This window comes from Rhinatrema bivittatum, chromosome 3 (assembly GCF_901001135.1).
Source record: "Rhinatrema bivittatum chromosome 3, aRhiBiv1.1, whole genome shotgun sequence".
NCBI classification, from domain to species: domain Eukaryota; kingdom Metazoa; phylum Chordata; class Amphibia; order Gymnophiona; family Rhinatrematidae; genus Rhinatrema; species Rhinatrema bivittatum.
In genome coordinates this window covers 213,239,417-213,262,244 of record NC_042617.1, presented here as the reverse complement: position 1 = coordinate 213,262,244, position 22,828 = coordinate 213,239,417, and the positions used below count along the sequence as shown (strand labels likewise).

Genomic DNA, 22,828 nt, shown 5'->3' with positions numbered 1-22,828 from the left:
AATCCAAATCTTCTCACCATGAAATAAAACTTCATGTTTGTGGAAAAAGAGACGAAGAATATTGTCTCTATCATGCAAAAACACAAAGGAGACTGATAGAGTACCTCTCTCCTGAGAAGACAAAGCAGAGATTTCAAGAAATTCAGTTAAATTCAAGGAAACTTCCTGATATGGTTTATCCACAATTTTTTGTTTTTTGGATGGCAGGAAAAAAATTTCTGAAAAGGAGAATAGGCCGATTCAGGAATTTGCAGAAACTCTTTCAAATAGAGCTTGAACATATCAATAGGAGAAAACAATGAAACTTGAGGAAAATACAAAAAGCGAAGATATAAATTCTTAGAAACATTCTCCAAAGTTTCTAATTAACGTGCTATCGCAGAGGATTCTACAGTTTGTTTAGCTTGCAATTCTTTCATCTCTGAAACAGATATTTCTAAGATGGAAATAGAACCTTCACATGTAGCCACCCTTTGCTCTTGGCTGAGACATTTGGAATGAATATCTTAAGTAACAGTAACCAGAGATGAAACTGACTTCTCTACAGAAGCCAAAACACCCCACAAACTTTCCAGGGTAACTGAGGAAGGTTTAGTCACAGCAGGTCTAACCTGAAGATTATTAAAGGTGTCCCAGATCTCCTGTGGGGCAAGGACCTTGCCAGGCAGAGGAACTTTGCCCGATACCAGGGTTCTGCAAACCGTATCTCAGATAAACCATGCACCTCCGGGGAAGAATGAAACAAATCTGCCATTTCCAGCCATGGGCTCTCAGCAATGGCAGGGATACCAACACTGCCAGATGAAACAGGAGAAATGCCAGATAACTGCAAATGGTCCAGCGATTTTGCTACCTCACAAGCGGTGAACTCAGGAGGTCAAGGCGATGATCGAGTGACTGGGCTGAGCGAAGTTTCAGCAAGCAACAGACTGGAAGCCCCCCGGCCAAGTCAGCAGTTGTTGGTAAAGGTAATGAAAAAACAAACTCAGGCAGAGTGGCGTGCCGCATAATTCCAGCAGAGGGTAAGATCTAACTACCCCTTTCCTCTTCCCCATAACACCAAGGAAAAAAGAAAAAACAAATAAAGGGGAAAAACAGAGAAGAGACGCTGGAACTTAAGAGCACCATCAGGGCACCATCTTGACAAGGCCCCGTCCTGCTACATTTTTTAAAGGCATGAATAGCCATGTGGATACAGGTGAGCCAATTGATATAGTGTATCTGGATTTTGAAAAAGCGTTTGACTAAGTACCTCATGAGAGACTCTTGAGAGATTAAAAGTCATGGAAATGAAAGAAAACAAAGATTAAGGCTAAATGGTCAATTTTCTCAATGGAGAAAGGTGAATAGTGGAGTGACCCAGGGATCTGTACTGAGACCACTGCTTTTTAACATATTTATAAATGACTAGGAATGGGAACAATGAGCAAGGTGATCAAATTTGCTGATGATACAAAATTATTCAAAGTTGTTAAATCTCATAAAGATTATGAGAAATTGTAAAAGGACCTTGCAAGGCTGGGAGCCTGGGTATCCAAATGGCAGAGGACATTTAATATGGGCAAGTGCAAAGTGATTCACATTGGAAGAGTATCTCAAATTATAGCTACATAATGTAAAGTTCCACATTGTAAGCCACTACTTCAGGAAAAAGATCTAAGTGTCAATGTGAGTAATAAGTTGAAATTCACTGCTAAGTGTGTGGCAGCAGCCAAGAAAGCAAATGAAATGTTAGGAATTATTAGGAAAGTAATAGAGACTGTCTCGTATATGTTGTTTGTAGAGATGTGAATTGGGTGCCGGAATCAGTTACGGTTTCAGGATCGTGGACCCGCAGGAAATTCCGTTTCCCATGGTCCGGACGGTTTTTGTTTTCGGCTGTCCCGAACCGAAAAAAAACAAACACCCCTGATCCTTTAAATCTAATTATTTAGAATCCCCCACTCTCCCGACCCCCCCCCCCAAATAAAACTTTCCTAAAGTAACTGGTGGTCCAGCGGGAGTCCCGGGAGTGATCTCCCGCTCTCGGGCCGTTGGCTGCCAGTAAACAAAATGGCGCCGGTGGCCCTTTGCCCTTACCATGTGACGGGGGCTATCGGTGCCATTGGCCAGCCCCTGTCACATGGTAGGAGCAATGGATGGCCGGTGCCATCTTAAAAATACCCCACAATACCCCACCCTCCCGTCGGGAGGGTGGGGTATTGTAAAGAGTTTGATCTAAAGGGTCGGGGTGGGTTTGGGGTTTTTTTTTCTGTGTGCCCTTTCTCCCCCCTCCCAAAACGATAAGAAAACCACACAACAATTTCGTGGGGTTTTCCTATCGTTTTCAGGGACCCCCAATACTTGATGGATTAGAAAATATCATACAATATTTTCATCCGTCAGAAAAACGATGCACATCCCTAATTGTTTGTACAGTGCTGCCTAAGTCGAGTAGTGCTATAGAAATGTTAAGTAGTAGTAGTCGTAGTAGCAGAATAAAACAGAGAGTATCATAATGTATCGTTGTATGGTGTGACCCCACCTTGAGTATTGTGTGCAATTCTGGTCATTTTATCTCAAAAACGATATAACAGAATTTGAAAAGGTACAGGGAAGGGTGATCCAAATGATAAATGGGATTGAATGATTCCTATATGAGGAAAGACTAAAGAAGTTAGGACTCTTCAGCTTGGAGAAGTTACAGCTAGGGGGAGATGTGATAGAGGTCTATATAATAATGAGTGGCATGGAATGGAATGGGTAAATGCAAATTGGTTGTTTATTCTTTCAAAAAGTACAGACTAGGGGACATGCAAAGAAGTTATTAGATAATACATTTAAAACAAATAGGAGAAAATATTGTTTTACTCAATGCATAATTAAACTCTGTAATTCATTGCCAGAGGATGTGGTAAAACCTATTAGTATAGCTGGGTTTAAGAAAGGGTTGGACTATTCCTGCAACTTTGGTGAGCCTGCATGGGGAGACCCTGGGAATTATCACTGTATCTGGTTGTTGGAAAATGCATTCATGTAGTAATAGTGGTTGACCACTGGATGGCATTTTAGGTGTCTGAGCATTTAGTAATAGGTAATAATGTGCTTATGGCAAAATAGGCATATGTTCTCTTAAAGTGTTGGCACTTTCTGATTGGGTATTCAAGGTTGAAGCAGGAGGTATAAATGTGTGGTTTTTTGGCAGAAGTTTGGTTTTTTTCCCGTCCCTTCCAGTGTGGGATGGGGTGGTGCTCAGCTTATCCAGCTAACTTTATTTTCTTTTAACCATTGTCTTGCTTTATACCCCAAGTCTCTTGTCCTGTATGTTGGCTTATTAGACTGCAAGTTCTTTTGTACAGGGTCTGTCTTTTTGTATGTTTGTATAGAGCTGCGTATGTCGTGTAGCACAATAAAAATGTTAAGTAGTAATAGTAGTAGTAGCTACTGTGAGTAAAATGTCTAGATAACTAAAAGAAAAGCACTACATAGGCGGATAAATAAGACAGATGGATAACTAGCATTTGAAAACTTATCCAGCTATGTGTTAAGGAAATTACCAGTTAAACCAATTAGTCCACCAATTTTCTCAGTCTATCTCTAAATCATCAAGACCCCTCCCACCTGCTTCTTCAGTCTGCACTCCCCCCTTTTACCCAGCCCACTCACCAATCAGTATTTGCCTATAAAGAATTATATTCTAATTTACACTATTAATAGGTGTAAATATGTTCAAGTAACAGCCGTACCTACATCGTATTCTCAGATTTTAAAATAGCCCCTTATGGACCTGATTTTCAAAAGCATTTTCATGCTTAAAACTTGGTTTTACATGTGTAAATGCACTTTACCCATGTAAGTAGGCTTTTTAAAATTGCCACACTATATCCCTTTGAATTGTCCATAGGATTTATGAGTGTGTCTTTTGAAAATTGCTACGACAGTATATTACATTAACGTGAATAACTCCTTTGAAAATTCACCTGTATATGTGGAAATGCTGGCCCCACCCCAAAATGCCCCAGCCTGCCCCTTTGTTATAAAGCAAATTTATTTATGCACCATTACAATCCTGTGGGAGCACTGAGATGAGAGGATCACCTTGCTGTTGGATGAAAAAAATCGGTAAGTACTGCATGGGGAAATTTTTAGAACTTAAAAGTTTTGGGGAGAAATAAACTATTGGGTATATTATTTAGTGTATTTGTGTGTCTGTATTAAATAGCTAGAGGGCAGGCAAAAACCAGGAGTTTGTGTATTTGTCTTTCCCTTCCACCCACCCCTAGTTCATCCTTTAATTTATAGGCAGGTGATACTTTCACACACACAAAAAAAATTAATCAGCCTTTTAACTTAAATTCAGAAATTCTCCATGCCTTATCAAGAGTTTAATCATTCCCTTATAGGTCACTACCAAATAAATAGTGAATACACTAATACATTTAAAGGACCCTAATTGTACGCATTCCTACTCCTACAGCAATCTAAACTTAACTAGGAACTGAACAAATTTAAGATGAAGGCAGCAGTCCAGCAGTGAGAGGGGAGCCTCCCAGTCTTGCATAGAGTGTCACATGTATGATTTTTTTACCTGCCAGTGAGAAGTTGTACATATGCACCTGGTACAAAGAGCTCCTGTCTCTCAGAGAACAAGTCCAATCTCTGAAGGCTAGAGTGGCAGACCTGGAGGAGCTGAGGCAAAGAGGTATATAGATGAGACCTTCAGGGATATTTTAGCTAAGTCCCAACTCCAGTCTGGCAGCCCTGGTGCTGCCTTGCAGGAGTAAGGTATCATGATCCAAGAGCATCAATCTGGTGCAGCAGGAAATGATCTTGTAGCAAGGACCTGCTCTCCAGGTGGTGCATTGTCCTCTTGCACCAAGGATGTGTGTTTTGCTCACCGGCTGCAGGTTCTCACAGCCGGCCGCACTCACTCGATGCCGCACTGGAGCGGTCGGGCCAGCCTCAGGCACCCTGACAGCGGCAGGGAATTGCCTCCACTACTGCTGCACTCCTTCTAGCTCTGAGCCAGCTGCCTGACGCCACTGACTCCGTGGACCCAAGCCATCAGGCCAACACCGCGGATGCTTCCCATTCGTGGCAGGAACATCACCGTCAGTGCCAAGTCCCTCCTGCTTCCGGCATCCTCCTAGGCACGCGTACCCGCCTGCCTCTCTTCCTCATTTAAAGAGCCCGCGGTGGGAAAATGCCTGCAGCCGCCCAAGATGACATCATCACTGAAGAACTATTTAGGCTGGATCCTACTTCCAGCCTTTGCCTTGGCAACAGGTCTCCTCGCTCCTTGCATTCTGCATGTTGCTTCCTGAGTTTCTGGCCTTCTCCCTTGTTTCTTGGATTGCCTTGGCTTTTGACTTCAGACCGGATACTGACCACAAGATACACGGCCTGCCTCAGCCTCTGCCTGAAACCCAACCACAAGATACACCACCTGCCTCGATGCTTGCCTGGAGCCCGACCACAAGATATGCTGCCTGCTTCGTACATTGCCTGAGACCGGCTCTCATACTTTGCTGCCTGTTCCTAAACTTGGCCTGCTCTTCAGCAGTTCTTCTTCTCCTGGACTTTCATCACTATAGAGACCCCACGTAAGTCCAGCCAGCCCCGGCACCCGAGGGCTCAACCTAAGGGGAATGTGGGCTGGTAGTGGTGAAGCTCCAGCGGGGTCTCTGCTCTTCATCGGCCTCGCCTACCGACAGTGGGGACCATGGACGGCTACTGCCCAGGAGAGAAGGATTAATTTGACCATCATAGTTGGTGATTTAATTATTCCCATCATAGACAGCTGGGTGGCTGGTGAGCATGAGGATCTCCTGGTGTGAAGGTGGTGAAACTCACATGTCACCTAGACAGGATTTTAGACAGTGCTGGGGAGAAGCCGGCCGTTGTGATACATGTGGGTACCAATGACATAGGAAAATGTGGGAGGGAGGTTCTGGAAGCCAAATTTAGGCTCTTAGGTAGAAAGCTGAAATCCAGAACCTCCAGGGTAGCATTCTCTGAAATGCTCCCTGTTCCATGCACAGGTCCCCAGAGGCAGGCAGAGTTACAGAGTCTCAATGCGTGGATGAGACAATGGTGCAAAGAAGAGGGATTCAGTTTTGTAAGGAATTGGGGAATCTTTTGGGAAAGGGGGAGTCTTTTCTGAAGGAATGCACTCCACCATAACCAGGGTGGAACCAGACTGCTGGTATAAACCTTTAAAAAGGAGACAGAGCCAACAGTCACCCAGCAGCGCATGGTTCAGAGGGAAGTATCTTCAAAGGATATTAATGAAGCATTAGAATTAGGGCATCCCAACAGAGAGTTTCCAATAATAAGAAAAGTAGTCCAAGTATCTATAATTATAAACTCACCTGAGCTAAAAGATTCCAATGTATCCCTGTCATCTGAAAAGCAGAATGTTAATACACAAAAAACACACTTTGAAATGATTGCATGCTAATGCCAGAAGTCTAAGAAGTAAGGTGGGAGAATTAGATTGTATAGCAATGAATGATGACATAGGCTTAATTGGCATCTCAAAGACAAAGTGGAAAGAGGATAACCAATGGAATAGTGCTATATCAGGGTACAAATTATATCGCAATGACAGAGAGGAGCATGTTGGTGGCAGATTGGCACTTTATGTCCAGGATGGCATAGAGTCTAACTGGATAAAGATCCTGCATGAGACTAAATGAACAATTGAATCTTTATGGGTAGAAATCCCTTGTGTGTTGGGGAAAAGTATAGTGATAGGAGTAGTCTACCATCCACTTGGCCAAGATGGCGAGATAGTGAAATGCTAAGAGAAATTAGAAAAGTTAATGAAATTGGTAGTGTAGTAATAATCGAAGATTTCAATTACCCAAATATTGTATGGGTAAGTGTAATATCAGGACATGCTACAGCGATAAAGTTCCTGGATGGAATAAATGAGAGTTTTATGGATCAATTGGTTCAGGAACTGACAAGAGAGGGAGCAATTTTAGATCTAATTCTCAGTGGAGCGCAGGATTTGGTGAGAGAGGTAACATAATGTGATCAAATTTGAATTAATTACTGGAAGGGGGACAGTAAGTCAGTCCATGGCTCTAGCACTAAATTTTCAAAAGGGAAACTTTGATAAAATGAGAAAAATAGTTTAAAAACAATTGAAATGTGCAGCTACAAAGGTAAAGAGTGTGCAACAGGCGTGGACATTGTTAAAAAAAAATACCATCTTAGAAGTGCAGTCCAGATGTATTCCATGCATTAAGAAAGGTGGAAGGAAGGCAAAATGATTACCGGCATGGCTAAAACAAGAGGTGAAGGAGCCTATTTTTGCCAAAAGATATTCCTTCAAAAGCTGGAAGAAAAATCTATCAGAAGAAAATAGGATAAAGCATAAGCATTGGCAAATTAAATGTAAGACATTGATAAGACAGGCTAAGAGAGAATTTGAAAAGAAATTGGCCGTGGAGGCAAAAACTAATAATACAAACTTTTTAAAATATATCCAAAGCAGAAAGCCTGTGAGGGAGTCAGTTGGACCATTAGATGATCAAGGGGGTTAAAGGGGCACTTATGGAATATAAGGCTATCGCAGAAAGATTAAACAAATTCTTTGCTTCAATGATTACTTTTGGGGAGATACCCGTTCGGGAGACAGTTTTCAAGGGTGATGATTCAGATGAACTGAACCAAATCATGGTGAACCTGGAAGATGTGGTAGACCAGATTGACAAACCTCAGGGTTCTGAGAAAACTAAAAAATGAAATTTCAGACCTATTACAATTAATTTGTAACCTATCATTAAAATCATCCGTTGCTCCTGAAGATTGGAAGATGGCCAATGTAACACCGATATTTTAAAAGGGTTCCAGGGGTGACCCAGAAAACTATAGAACAGTGAGCCTGACTTCAGTGCAGGGAAAAATCGTGGAAACTGTTATAAAAAATAAAATCACAAAAAAACCCCCCACAAAACATGTAGTTAGACATGGTTTAATGGGACACAGCCAGCATGGATTTACCCAAGGGAAGTCTTGTCTCACAAACCTCCTATATTTTTTTGGAAGGGGTGAATAAACATGTTCTCAATGGTAAACCAGAAGATGTAGTGTATTTGGATTTTCAGAAGGTGTTCAACAAAGTCCTGCATGAGAGGCTTCTAAGAAAACTAAAAAGTAATGGCATAGGAGGCGATGTCCTTTTGTGGAGTACAAACTGGTTAAAAGACAGGATACAGAGAGTAGGATTAAATGGTCAGTTTTCACAGTGGAAAAAGGTAAACAGTTAAGTGCCTCAGGAATCAGTACTTGGACCAGTGCTTTTTAATATATTTATAAATGATCTGAAAAGGGGTACGACAAGTGAGGTGATCAAATTTGCGGATGATACAAAATTATGCAGAGTAGTTAAATCTCAAGCGGATTGTGATAAATTGCAGGAGGACCTTGCAAGACTGGAAGATTGGGCTTCCAAATGGCAGATGAAATTTAATGTGGACAAGTGCAAAGTGATGCATATACGGGCGGATTTTCAAAGCCCTGCTCGCGTAAATCCGCCTGGATTTATGCGAGCAGGGCCTTGCGCGCCAGCGCGCCTATTTTCCATAGGCCGCCGGCGCGCGCAGAACCCCGGGACGCGCGTAGGTCCCGGGGTTTTCGAAAGGGGGCATGTCGGGGGCGTGTAGTGGGGGCAGGACCCGATGACGCGGCGTTTCAGGGGTGGGGCGCGGTGTTTCGGGGGCGGGACCGGGGGCGTGGTCCAGGCCTTTGGACCAGCCCCCGGGTCGGAGCACGGCGTGCCAGCCCTCCGCTGGCACGCATAGATTTACGTCTGCTTCTCGCAGGCGTAAATCTACGGACAAAGGTAAGGGGGGGTTTAGATAGGGCCGGGGGGTGGGTTAGGTAGAGGAAGGGAAGGGAAGGTGAGGGGAGGGCGAAAGAGAGTTCCCTCCGAGGCCGCTCCGATTTCGGAGCGGCCTCGGAGGGAACGGAGATAGGCTGCACAGCTCGGTGCGCGCCGGCTGCCCAAAATCGGCAGCCTTGCGCGCGCCGATCCAGGATTTTAGAAGATACTCGCGGCTATGCGTGTATCTTATAAAATCCAGCGTACTTTTGTTTGCGCCTGGTGCGCAAACAAAAGTACGCGAATGCGCTTTTTTAAAAAATCTACCCCATAGGGAAAAATAACCCTTGCTGTAGTTACACAATGTTAGGTTCTAACTTAGAAGTTGCCACCCAGGAAAGAGATCTAGGCGTCATAGTGGATAATGCATTGAAATTGCCAACTCAGTATGCTGTGGCAATTAAAAAAGCAAACAGAATGTTAGGAATTATTAGGAAGGGAATGGCAAATAAAACAATGGATGACATAATGCCTCTGTTTCGCTCCATGGTGAGACCGCATCTTGAATACTGTGTGTAATTCTGGTTGCTGCATCTCAAAAAAGATATAGTTGCACTGGAGAACGTGCAGAGAAGGGTGACCAAAATGATGAGGCATGGAACGGCTGCCCTATGAGGAAAGGCTAAGGAAGTTAGGGCTGTTCAGTTTGGAGAAGAGATGACTGAGGGGGGTTATGATAAAGATCTACAAAATCATGAAGGACTTGAACAAGTTAATGTGAATCGGTTATTTATTCTCTCAGATAACAGAAGGACTAGGGGGCACTCCATGAAGTTAGCAAGTAGCTCATTTAAAACCAATCAAAGAAAATTCTTTTTCACTTAGCACATAGTTAAGCTCTAGAATTCATTGCCAGAGAATGTGGTTATAGCAGTTAGTGAAACTGGGTTTAATAAAGGTTTGGATAAGTTCCTAGAGGAAATATCCATAAACTGCTATTAATTAATATGCAGTAGTAGGAGGTCACGTGATGCGGTGAGTGTAGTGGGATGTTTTCACTGCGGCTCCAGGTGCTGATCCTCCATAGCCTGAAAATTTAAAGATTTCTAGCCTACCCTACCGCGAAACTGGAGGAACCCCAACTGGCTAAAGGTTTGGATATCTGATTTGGCTTACCTCAGTCTGCCGGTGATGTCCACAAAGCCACTGCGCAAAGAAAAAACAAAAGCGATCACCCCCCTGCCCTTCTGCCCAAGATGTCTGGAAAGGGGATTTCATACATGTGTACCGAGCTTCATCTGCTGGAGATATGGCGGACACTGAATCCAACAGAGCGTGATTATACTCACATTTCCAAGGTGCATTCCACCCTTTCCAGAATTGATTATGTGTTGATATCTAATTTTTTGCTGTCTGGGGTTCAACAGGTGAAAATAGGGACCATTGAGATCTCCAGCCATGCTTTACTATGGGTAGACATAGGTGATGGCATCGGGGAGACTGCCTCACGGCTCTGGCGCTTTCCTAGTCATTTAAGTGGGGATGACAAATTCCGAGCATTCCTGCAGAGCAAATGGAGGGAGTATGAACTTAACAATTCCCAACATAGAACTGACCCTTGGCTTTTCTGGGTGGCCAGCAAGGCGGTCACGAGGGGTGAAATCACCTCTTATATGATAGCAGAGTCCAAAGCAATGGTCAAAAAAATACTAGAATTAGAACGACAGCTGGGACAGACTAAAAGGAGGCTGGCACAACATAGTATGCCTCAAGCTCAGACTGAATATAATGATGTCTTGCGTACACTAAATGCTCTATTGCATGAATGGGCACAGAAGATGATACGGGGCGGGGCACACAAATTTTTCCACTGTGGGAACAAGGCGGGGTGTTTATTGGCCAATATGGTATGCCTGGCGAGGGGATCCACCATCATAGATAAGCTGAGGGATGGAAAAGGACAACCACTTGTGCATTGGGAGGAGATATGTGCAGAGTTCCGAAAATTTTACAACCACCTCTATGCTGAGGATAGGACAGGGGGCTCTTCTCAGGAGGAATTTTTTCAGGGCCTACATCTCCCACGAATCAGTGCTCTTCAGCTGGAAACCCTGAACAGACCCATAGGGTTAGAAGAACTTCGGGGGGGCTATTAAAACAAGAAAAGCAAATAAAGCCCCGGGCCCCGATGGCCTTAGTACTAAGTATTATAAGTGTCTGGCTGCCCAAGCTGCGGAGGACCTACTGCTTTTTTATCAGGAAGCTCAGCGGTGTGGGTACTTCCCTGTAGACACCACAAGGGCTTATATCACTGTGCTAGAGAAACCGGGCAAAGATTTATCCTCACTGGCCACGTACTGGCCAATATCGTTGCTCAACTTTGAGGCCAAATTGGTTTGTTAAAATCATGGCAGATAGGCTTAGTGGGGTTTCCCCTGAGATTATCACTAGTGCCCAAGTAGGCTTTGTTAAGGGATGGGCCATTAGCATCAATATGACCAAATTGCTCATAGCCATGTACGAATGCCAGAAACAGGGAAAGGCGGCGATGCTTGTGGGTTTTGATTCCGAGAAGGCATTCGACCGGGTGTCATGGGCGTATCTTTTCTCTGTCTTGAGGCACTATGGCTTTGCGGGAGAGATTCTCCGGAACATAGAGATGTTACTACCCCTAATTAAGCTAGATATTCACTTGGATGCGGTTCCGGCACTACATTGGTGGTGGGGTGGAGGGGAAATGGAACTAAGCGGTACTAAAAGCCATGCGTAACAAGTATGAGAAAAAAAAAGAGTGCATGGCTTGCTGGGCAGACTGGATGGGCCGTTTGGTCTTCTTCTGCCGTCATTTCTATGTTTCTATATGTTATACCACAACCCACGGTCTGCGATTCTGGCCAATGGACACATCTCTGCGGATTTTAGACTATACAGGGGAACAAGGCAGGGATGCCCACTTTCACCCCATCTCTAGTTTATCTATAGATCCTCTGCTCCGGAAGATTGAAGCGGACTCACGGATCCAAGGGTTCAAGTGGGGAAGGCGGAACTTTAAGGTCTCTGCCTTTGCAGATGATGTCCTGGTTTTCTTGACATCCCCCCAAGATTCGTTGGAGCGGGTCCTTAGACATCAGCACCAATTTGGGTCCTTTGTGGGTCTAAAAATTAATGTTGATAAATCAGAGGCTATGGACCTCTGTCCTTCCATAAACGCGAACTGGGTGGGGGATTTCCCTCTACATTGTGTAGATCGAACTATGCGATATTTAGGAGTTCGGCTGACGAGGGACACCACCAAGATCCATGCTGCCAACATACGACCGTTAATGAGTAATATGGCCAAAAAGCTGAAGGCCTGGGAAGCCCTCCCCCTCTCTCTAACTGGGAGGGTTGCACTGTTAAAAATGCTCGAGCTGTCGCGCTGGCTTTATATCCTTCAGCAATTACCTCTTTGGTTAACCATGGTGGAAATTGCCAGTATTAATGGCTTGGTGCGTAGATATCTTGGGGGGGGGGGGGGGGTGAGGGCGCAGGGCTCGACTCTCACTAGACACATTAAAGTTGGAAAGATCTCAGGGGGGTTTGGCTTGCCCGAGTTGGAGAGATTATAACTTGGCGTGCCTATTACGACATAGGGAAATACACTCCAATTGACTTCCTGTTAGAATGGCTACACCCATACAGACCTGAAACTCTGATGCAAATCCTGGGTTCACAAATCCCCAAAGCCTATAAACAGAACATGATCATGACCTTGGGAAGGAAAGCTTGGCGATTCCTTTGTCTTTAATAAATTGCGTCTAGGGCGGTGTCTGACTCCTTATGTCACCCTGTGTGGTAACCCCCAGTTCCTGCCGGGACTAGCATATTCGATATTCAAAACATGGGGCACTATAGGACTTAAGAATGTATGGCAGTTTTATGCCCCGGGCACAGGGTCTATGTGGAGCTTTGTGGAACTTCAAGAATTATATGGGCTCCATAAACACGAATTCTTTGCTTACCTACAGGCAAGGCATTACGTGTGCCAAACATTTGGAGTTCCACTGCCTGAAGCTTTGTGGGGCAGGCTGGAGGATATTCTCCTTTTGGGGAACTGGAGCAGCCACTCTTGCTCTACCTTTTCTAGGCCTTTGAAGGGTCTGTAAGACCACTCCGCTTTGCAGGCTATACAGAACAAGTGGGTCCTCCATGCTAATGTCTTTTTGTCCCTGGTAGATATAGCACACAGTTTTGATGAGTGTTATAAGGCGACAGAAAACGTTACTCTCCGTGAGCTGGGGTTTAAAATCTGGCATTGTGTGTTTATTTCCCAAGCTCGATTGTATGCTGTAAAACTTTGTGACTGTGATGTATGTATAAAGTGTCAGTCTTCCAAGGGCACATACCTTCATAGCTTATGGGAGTGTGACATGCTGGTTTTATTTTGGGGAGAGGTATTGGACAGTCTGGGAAAGATATTGAAAACTCAAATACCCATGGACCTTAAATTATGTCTGTTGCACCTCCCCTTGGCTTCCCTCAAACATTTGTCAGACTATGATCAATGGTTCTTGCATAAAGCCCTGCCGATTGCAATGCAAACAATCATATCCATGTGGATTAAACGAGACCGCCCTACCGGCAGTCAGTGGCACACCCGACTGGAGACTCTGCTCCAGCATGAACTCATGACGGCGCATGCTCAGGCGAAAGAAGCACGGATGGCTTGTCTTGCGATGTGGCTTAAATTCTGGTGGTCCCTCTCAACTTCCAAGAGAGACTTGCTAACAGGAGTTACTAACAGCCAATACCGGGACTCTGCTGGGAGTTCAACGGCTCTGTAGGTGTACTGAAGAGACTTTTATCTTCTCATCTCCTGCTGTAGAAGGAGGGGGGGGGGGTATGGGGGTTTCAGTTTTTCTTCAGTTTTGTGTTAAGGTTTTTCATGCTTTCATGTTTAAGAAAGTTAAGTTGTTATAATTCTGAAAAATTCAATAAAGAAATGAATAAAAAGAAATAAGCAGTAGTAGCTTGAGATTTATTTAATATTTGGGTATTTGCCAGGTGCTCGTGACCTGGATTGGCCACTGTTAGAAACAGGATGCTGGGCTTGATGGGCCTTTGTCTGACCGTGTATGGCATATCTTATATTCTTATATTATTTGCACATTTATAAAATAGCAATTGCATGAATATGCGCTATTTTGTGTGCACATCTGCTCATTTTTACATGCACAACTCTTAAAATTCACTTTTTAGGGCACTTCAGATTTTACAGAACTCAGCAGCCCATATCATCTCTGGTCAGGGCTTGCGGCCACATATCATGCCAATACTGTATGAGGTATATTGGCAGATTAAGTCTAAATGTAACTTTTTGTTTTTTTGTATGTATGTTTACTTTTATGTACATTTTCATACATGCACACCACTTTGAGCTGTGGATTTATTTGTGGGATAAACATTTTTAAATAAATAAAATATAGTTGAAAGTAGGTAGGTTGCCATCTCTTAGAATTAATTTGATAGGGAAAAATAGCATTAATAATTGAAATGATGATTTAAACTCAAGACTTCAGGGTTTCATTAATAAAATAAAATCATATTTAAGATAAGGAGGGGGAAAAACAACCATTCCTTCATGCTCACTTACAAAAGTTACTTACACAGTACAATTTTCCAGACATTGACATACATCTGCTGACACCCTGCTCTCTCCTCACACACTCTGCTCTCTCCTCCCACAGAATTCATTTACACTCTGCAATCTCCCACTTCAGACACTCATTCACACATTCTGTCCCAACCTCCAGCATTCATTCATACTCTATCTCCACCTACCCCAGCCTGCACTCAGACTTTGTCACCCCAGCAATCCCCTTTTCCCCTCCAGATGCCTAATCCCACCACTCCAACCCTTGTTGATTCCCTTTTCATGCTCTTATCGACCCGCAAATGGGCATTCTCTGTAGATGCTCCAGTCTTTTAGAATTCTCTTCCTAAGAATCTCCATCTAAGACATTTAAATCTCTGCTTAAGACTTACCTCTATCAGCCAGTATTTTACAAGGTTAATATATTTTTTTGCCTTGTTTTTGTCTCTGCTTTGATGATTTTTCAGTTGGTACTGTTTGGTTTGAACTACTGTTAATTTTTAATAGTTTGATATTTTTTGGCATTTTTTAATACTTATTATGAATGTGAGATAATTGTAGGTTGCCCAGAGCCTGGCACTAGACAACAAAATAAATAACTATAACCATAACCCTACAGCAAGACTTCTTAGTCCAGGAGCAGTAAAAGAATCGTATAGAGTTGGCACACATGCCATCAAGCATTTTATCCAACATATTTTTCCCAATGGATGTAAAGATTTTTAATCTTTAAATCAATTAAGAAATTATGATAAATAAATAAATGTTGGTACTGCAAGATTTTTTTTTAATTTGTGGATTGGCTGGGCTGATCTCTACTATAGAAACAGGAGCAGGAGAGAGAGAGCATACCTCTTCCATGCTGTTGACTAGAATGTGAAACACAAAAGTATCATAGAGCTGAACACAAAAGGATTGCTTCAAGTTTGCTGCCATCAGCTGGCTAGAAGGTGAAACTCCAAAAGATGCACAGAGACACCTGCAGAAATGGAAGAGAAACCTGTGCCCCATTCTGCCCCTGGCAACATAAACTTCACATCAGCATAAAGAAAGGCCATGGGTTGAAATTAACTCTTCTTTTTACTGATACTTTTTCTTTAGTTTAGTTAGACTTTATTTTCTTATCCATTTGTTTAGTGTCTTCCATTAATTATATGTTCTTTTTTTCTATATCAGTGGTTCCCTTCTGGAGGACCTCCTGCAAGATCATCCCAGGAGGTCCTCCAGAAGGGATGCAAGAAAATTTAGCTAGGAAGAAAATGAGTAGGCTGCTGTTGCCTGTGATTAGTTGAACTGTTGCCACAGGCCAGGTGCATGAGAATGGGGCCTATTATGGCCTCGAAAATTTCAATGCACATTGCTGCAGACCAGGAGAGACAGACAGGGCCATTCGCACCTATTAGAAGCCTCAAACCTCACTGCTGCATGTTAAACAGTGGGGAAAAGAACAATCAATTGCTGCCCTCTAGAATTGTAAATCACACTGATTAGGATGCTCAAGGGCTGCAATCAATCTGTCTCTTCCACACCTCCGCTAAACATGTGGCAGTGTGGTCTAAGCACTTCATGAATATGTGAAGATAGGGGCCTATTGTATCTGTCAGAACCTCTGCAGCCTCTGCTGCACATTGAGGAAAGCTAGTGTTGCCTGCTGGTTCCAGATTTTCAGGTCAGGTTGATCCAGTCCTGGTTTTATCACATTGCATGCTGGGATTTATTTTTATTTCCCTATTGCATTTCCTAAGAAAATCAAGACTATAAGTACCTGCATGCGGGTGAGTAAAAGCAGGACTGGATCAATCTATTCTGAAAATCTGGAGCTAGTTGGCAACCCTAGTTATCACAACAGTGAGAAACGCTTCCCACCACTTCCCAGTATGCTCTGATACTGGTCTGGCAGAGACAGAGAGAGAGAGGAGAAGAGAGATGCACTGGAAAAGTGACTAGAATGGCTCAAAGGAAGAAAGGAAAAATGGGACTGCACTGACAGATGAGGAGAAAGACAGAGGGGAGAAGAAATGAGACAGGAATTAAGGAAGAAATGAAGGGTAAAGAGGAAACAGGAATCTACGATTGACCTGGTTAAGGGGAGTGAGAATGAATGGTAGCCTATCAGGGCAGAGAAGGAGAGGACTGGCAGGAATCATGTTGGACAGAGGAAGAGAGAGAGAAAGAAAGAGAGAGAGAGGAAAGGTAGAGGACCCACCATGTTCCAAGTAGGGAAGAGGGGAAGGATGACAGCCAGAGAGGACAAGACAACAGCCAGTTTTAGATATGACATTAAACACAAAAGTTATTTAGAGGACACCCAGACAGTCATGGAGACCTCATTAGCCTTCTTCCCATTGAAAAGCAGGCTATTGATTTGCTTTTTCTAAAATCTAAATTATTTTGTGATTATCATTTTCTGTATGTGTTTGAAAGGATCATAAAAGGAAATGATAATGTATAAAAGAAAAGCAGGTTAAAAAGGGGTCAAATTTCATAGAAGGTAAGTTTCAAAGCTTTTTATGTGAGTAATCACCTGTTTAACAATGTAAAAATGCCCTTTTGAAAATTGCTGTTCACTGCCACTGAGGGTTAAAGTTGCTACGCCATGAACAGCATGCAGGCTTTTACCTGCGGGGGGGGGAGGCGGAGGAGCTCGGCTAGGTTGGAGGAGGGAAAATATACGCAGGGATTTAATTTTGAAATCCTCATGCACACTTTCACACTTTAATGCAGATGAAAAGTACACAGGTACAAAAGATCTGACTTTCCCCTACCAGCCCCAGCTTTCAAGAGGAAATTCCATGGTCAGTTTTCCTTTGAAAATTAGATTGCAGGCCTGTAAGAACATAAGAAATTGCCATGCTGGGTCAGACCAAGTGTCCATCAAGCCCAGCATCCTGTTTCCAACAGAGGCCAAACCAAGCCATAAGAACCTGGCAATTACCCAAACACCAAGAAGATCCCATGCTACTGATGCAATTAATAGCAGTGGCTATTGCCTAAGTATAATTGATTAATAGCCATTAATAGACTTCTCCTCCAAGAACTTATCCAAACCTTTTTTGAACCCAGCTACACTAACTGCACTAACTACCTCCTCTGGCAACAAATTCCAGAGCTTACTTGTGCATGGTAGGTACTGGTGCTGATTTTCTGCCAGGTCACACTAAGTTGTCAGCCTGGAACCTCTTTTGAATTTGCTTCCTCTTCCCCATTGCAATTGGACTAGAAGGTGGAATGGCCTCAACCTTCAATTTTGAAATACCTTTGGAAACTTCCCTCCCTATGTATTCAGTTTAGATCAAAGATTTACACATTCTGAATGATTCTGGAGTGTATCTCATTATTTCTTTAGTTTTGGCTTGTAAAAATAGAAGACAATGTACAGGGGTCCATGAAACCTTTTCAAGCTGAAAAGGGGTCCATGTTCCCTGAAAGGTTGGGAACCCTTGTTCTATATTATAATATGTAGAGATGTGAATCGGAACCAGAATCGGTTCCGATTTCAGTTCCGATTCACATCTCTATAATATAGTTCTTTTCTTTTCTGCTCTTCTTTTTTGTAATTCTCTCTCAACTGTTTCCCTATATTTTAATTTTTTTTATTACCTATTCCAATTTGTATTTATTTTCACTCATCATCCTTTTCTCTATTTCTTCCTCTATTTCATGTCCCTCTCTTCCTTTTTTTTTCTTTCTCCCCTTGTGTTCTCTTATGCTCATTCTCCTCCAACCTTACTCTCATTTTCTCTCTTGGTCTTAGTTGCATGTTTCCTCATTGTCCTTTCTCCTCTCTTCTCAAAAAGCAAAGGAAAAAGAAGTAAGAAAAAGCTCCTATGCACTGATAGTATTTGAGAGAAAACCCAGTAAACCTTCTGAATATTGCTTTCTTTTGTGAAGCACATAAAAAGTTATAAACTGACTCTCCTTTTAAACAGACTGCGATAATGGACTGAAATTGGAGACTGGTGCAAATTATTATATACTTTTCCTTTTGGCATTACTTTTTCTAGAAAAATATTTCAAGCTTAATATTTAACCATACCTAAAATAGTGAAAACTTTAGTATACTATACCTTTAGGTATTCCTGTATCTTGAACAGGGTACTTTTCTGGCTGTTAAAAAAAAGAGAGGAATAAATCTCATTTTATTGTTTTTACTAAAATTTTTATCAGTTTAAAAATGTAAAACTCACATAACCATAACCACCTGTTTCTATGTTTCTATGTTTCACCTTCATTGCCTAACATCATTGCATGAGAGGGTTGAGAGAAAGGCAAGGGCAAACTCCATGTACAAAGATGAAGATACTGTCTTTCTCCAGCTGATTAAATACCTGAAATCTCCATTGTTCCTGTGAGCACAGTGGAAAAACTATGCACAAACCGATGATGCATGAATGAAAAGACGAGAAAGCCAAAGAAGGAGTAGTAAATATGTACATAGATTGGGATTACAAGGCATCCCTTATATTTGGAGATTGTTCCCAATTTTTTGCACCAACTCTTTTTTTCCCCAGTCCAGAGATGAGATGTAGCTCTAGGGGCTCCTGTGATCCCCTTGTTCCTAGCAGCCTAGTATAGTTAAGCTCATTGCTATATTTTTAGGAACCTTTGTTTTCAGTTTTTATTTTATTTTTCCTGGGAATTTCTCAGTGTTTCTTATAATGAACAAAAATGGGTGAAAATCAGTGGGGAAAAAGAAAAAAGGTGTAGCTACTACCTGCGTTGCTGACCCGCGATTACGTGCGATAGCTATCGCACGCCGTGCTACCACCCCCTACTTTACATTTATCCTGCCCCAACTCCTCCCACTTGAATATCAGTTTTTCCATTTGTATACGCAATATGTGATAGGCCGTTTTTAGTGCAGTTCGCAATAGCATTGCATGCAATACCTCCGTAATGCATGTGATATTGGCCTATCGCAATTTGATGAATGACCCTGTAAGTCTGGATGAGCCCAAAACCTTCCCTAAAGTTATCCATATAAAGTTAGCTGTTATGGTTTGTGGCTCCAAAGAACAAAGTAACAGTCTTACCTCAGGCTGGAAACTGGACGGAGACTGCAGAGTGACACTCGGGCCCCATGACGAACCGCAAGGTCTAGAGTAGGTGACACCCACCAAGGAGGGCTAGGCAGGAACCAAGGCTGGCAGCAGCCAATCCAAAATCTAAGTCCAGGCAGGGGTTGAGGCAGGCAACAGACAAAGCAGTATCCAAGTCCAGGCAGGAGTCGAGGCAGGCAGCAGACAAAGCAGTATCTAAGTCCAGGCAGGAGTCGAGGCAGGCAGCAGACAAAGCAGTATCCAGGATCCAACAAAGGTCAAGGCACACAGAAAAGGACACACAGCAAAGCAGCACCAGCACAAGCAAGCCTGTAACCGAGGCAAGGAGGTGCTGTCAATGCTGTGTTTAAATCCCAAGTTCCCGCGCTAGAGCAGGAACTTCTGGTGAGGATGCCCAATGCACAGAGGGGGAGGAGCCACAATGGGGAGGGTGTCCTGCCAGACTGTTGTAGGGAGACAATAATGCTGACAGTCACCACCACGCTGCGGAGCCGCCAGAGCAGCTCAGGTACCTCCTCCGCAAGGTCTCCCCTTCTGCCTCCTTGGCCTAGGCTTGAGAGGGAACATTGATGAAATTAATGGATTAACTGGGGAGCTTGAATGTTATTGGCTGGTTCCAAGAATTCTCCTCCAGACCATAGCCTTTCCAGGAAATTAAATATTATAGTTCCTTTCTTCTTCGCCTGACATCCAAGATCTCTACTTCATATTGTGAGTCATCATCAATAATAGGGCCAAGACAGAATTGCAGGTTTAAGAAGAGATATATAGAAAATATTGTGTATCCGGAGTGTTGGAGGTAACCGAAGTTTATACGTAACATCTCCAATTTGCCTTTCAACTTGGAATGGTCCCACAAATCTGGGGGAAAACTTTTGTGAAGGCATGTGTAATCTGAGATTGCGAGTACTTAGCCAAACTAGCTCTCCTGGATGGAACTGTAGGGCTGGTCTTTGTTTTTTATCTGCCTGTTTCTTAGCTCTGACTGCGGCCTGCTGCAAGAGTATATTTTTAAATAATTCACTTAATCCCTGAGTAGCAGGATCTACCGCAGGACAAGAGGAGGAAGTGGCAATGGGTAGTGGTACTCGAGGATGACGTCCAAAAACCAGATAAAAGGGCAAAGTTCTTGTGGCCAGAGTAATATGGTTATTGTGGCAAATTTTGGCCCATGGGAGTAATGAAGACCAATCGTCTTGACGCTGGTTCACATAGCATCGTAAAAGTGTCTTAAGAGACTGATTAGTTCGTACAGTCAATCCATTAGTCTGTGGGTGATAGGCTGAGGAAAAATCGAGTTGTATTCCAAATTGTTTTACAGAGGTCCTTCCAATAACATGCAGTAAATTGAACTCTTCTATCAGATACAATGTGTTGAGGAAGTCCATAAATTTGAAAGATGTGCTGAACAAATAGTCGCGGTAATTCCAGTGCTGATGGTAATCCAGGGAGTGCGATGAAGTGGGACCACTTCACTTAGAAAATTGATTAACTACAACCCAGATAGTAGTGTTCCTTTCTGAAGAAGGCAGATCTGTAATGAAATTGGTAGCGATATGAGTCCAGGGTTTCTCGGGTATAGGTAATGGTTGCAGTAAACTCCAAAGTCGAGCCTGGGATCTTTTGTGGGCTGCACATGTAAAGCAGGATTCTACAAATCGTTTTGTGTCCTTTTCCCATTGTGGCCACCAATAGTGACGGGCAAGAAGTTCCTTAGTCCATTGAAGTCCCGATGTCCTGCAAGACAGAGTCATGAGCCCAACGGAGGACTCTTCCCCTTAATCATTTGGGTACATCAGTCTTTCCCACTGGAACCATAAAAGTGGCAGTGACCATGATTTGAGCTGGATCAATAATGTGACAAGGTGGGTCAGGAGGTTCATCAGGATCAAAGTTTCTTGATAAGGCATCAGCTCGATGATTTTTTTCTGCTGGCCAAAAACGCAAGTTAAAGTCGAAACAACTAAAAAATAAGGCCCATCAGGCTTGTCGGGGATTTAGTCGCTGAGCGTGAGAGAGATAAGCCACGTTTTTGTGCTCAGTGTAGATGGTTACGGTATATTTAGCTCTTTCCAGTAAGTGTTGCTATTCTTCGAGTGCTAGTTTGATAGCCAGGAGTTCGCTGTCACCTATAGAATAATTTTTCTCAGCCGAAAAGAATTTTCTTGAAAAGTAGGTGCAGGTATTATTTATTTTATTATTTAACATTTTTTATATACCGAAGTTCTAGTAACAATGTTACTAATCACTTCGGTTTACATATAACATTGGAATGACTTAACATGTGTGTCTTACATAGAACAGGAAAATGAACTTGGAGAAAAAATTGAATAAATAACACTAAAACAACAATAAATTACAGCAATCTTATAGACAGACGATTAGAATGAATCAATCGTGAATAAAATGTTTGAAAAATTGACAAGAGGGATTAGAAAATTAATTCTAGAATTATTGAACAAAGTGGTATGATATGAAATTGTCCAGGAGGGGGGAGTTATGATGACAACTCATCATAACTAATTTCCCTGCCTCAGAGGATTGCTTCTGCTCCCAGTGTGGAGGTGTCCACCTCCACAATTAAGGGTCTGGATGTTGTAAGCATGGGTCTTTGACGAATTCCTCTTTTAACTGTTGAAATGCTTGAATAGCTTGTGAAGTCCAGGTACGTGCATTGGCTCCCTTTTTGGTAAAGGCCATAAGTGGTGCTATTAAGGTTGAATATCCAGAAATAAATTGTCGATCATAGTTTGAGAAGCCTAGGAAATGCTGTAGAGCCTTGAGACCTACTGGTTGAGGCCAATCCAGGATTGCCTTAAGTTTCTCTGGGTCCATTCGCAGTCCAGTTTGGGAAATTATGTACCTCAAAAAGGGTAATTCTTCTTGGGAAAAACACATTTTTCTAATTTGGCATACAACTTATTTTCTCGCAGATGCTGCAGAACTTGTCATATGTGGACTTGATGTTGGTTCACCATCTTAGAAAAAATGAGAATGACATATTCCGGGACCTCCTATACTCACATGTTCTCGTTTACGAGAACATGTGAGTATAGGAGGTCCCGGAATATGTCATTTATCATGGCTTCAAATACTGCCGGAGCATTACACAGGCTGAAGGGCATCACTAAATACTCATAATGACCATCACGTATATTAAAAGCTGTTTTCCATTCGTCCCCCTCTCGAATCCGCACCAGATTATAAGATCCTCAAAGATCTAGTTTAGTAAAACTCTGTGCTCCTCTAAGCCAATCAAACAGCTCAATGATAAGGGGCAAGGGATATTGATTTTTACTAGTAATGGCATTCAACCCACAATAA

At 42.8% G+C, this 22,828-nt stretch overlaps 1 protein-coding gene across 1 annotated transcript in view; it reads right to left on the bottom strand.

The window, feature by feature from the left end:
* EDARADD (EDAR associated death domain) overlaps nucleotides 1-22,828 on the bottom strand; it is a 205,474-nt gene that overhangs the window by 52,822 nt on the left and 129,824 nt on the right. The window contains exon 3 of the mRNA XM_029594164.1: nucleotides 18,512-18,551. Coding sequence (XP_029450024.1) covers nucleotides 18,512-18,551 — 40 coding nt within the window. The remainder of the gene's footprint in view (nucleotides 1-18,511; nucleotides 18,552-22,828) is intronic.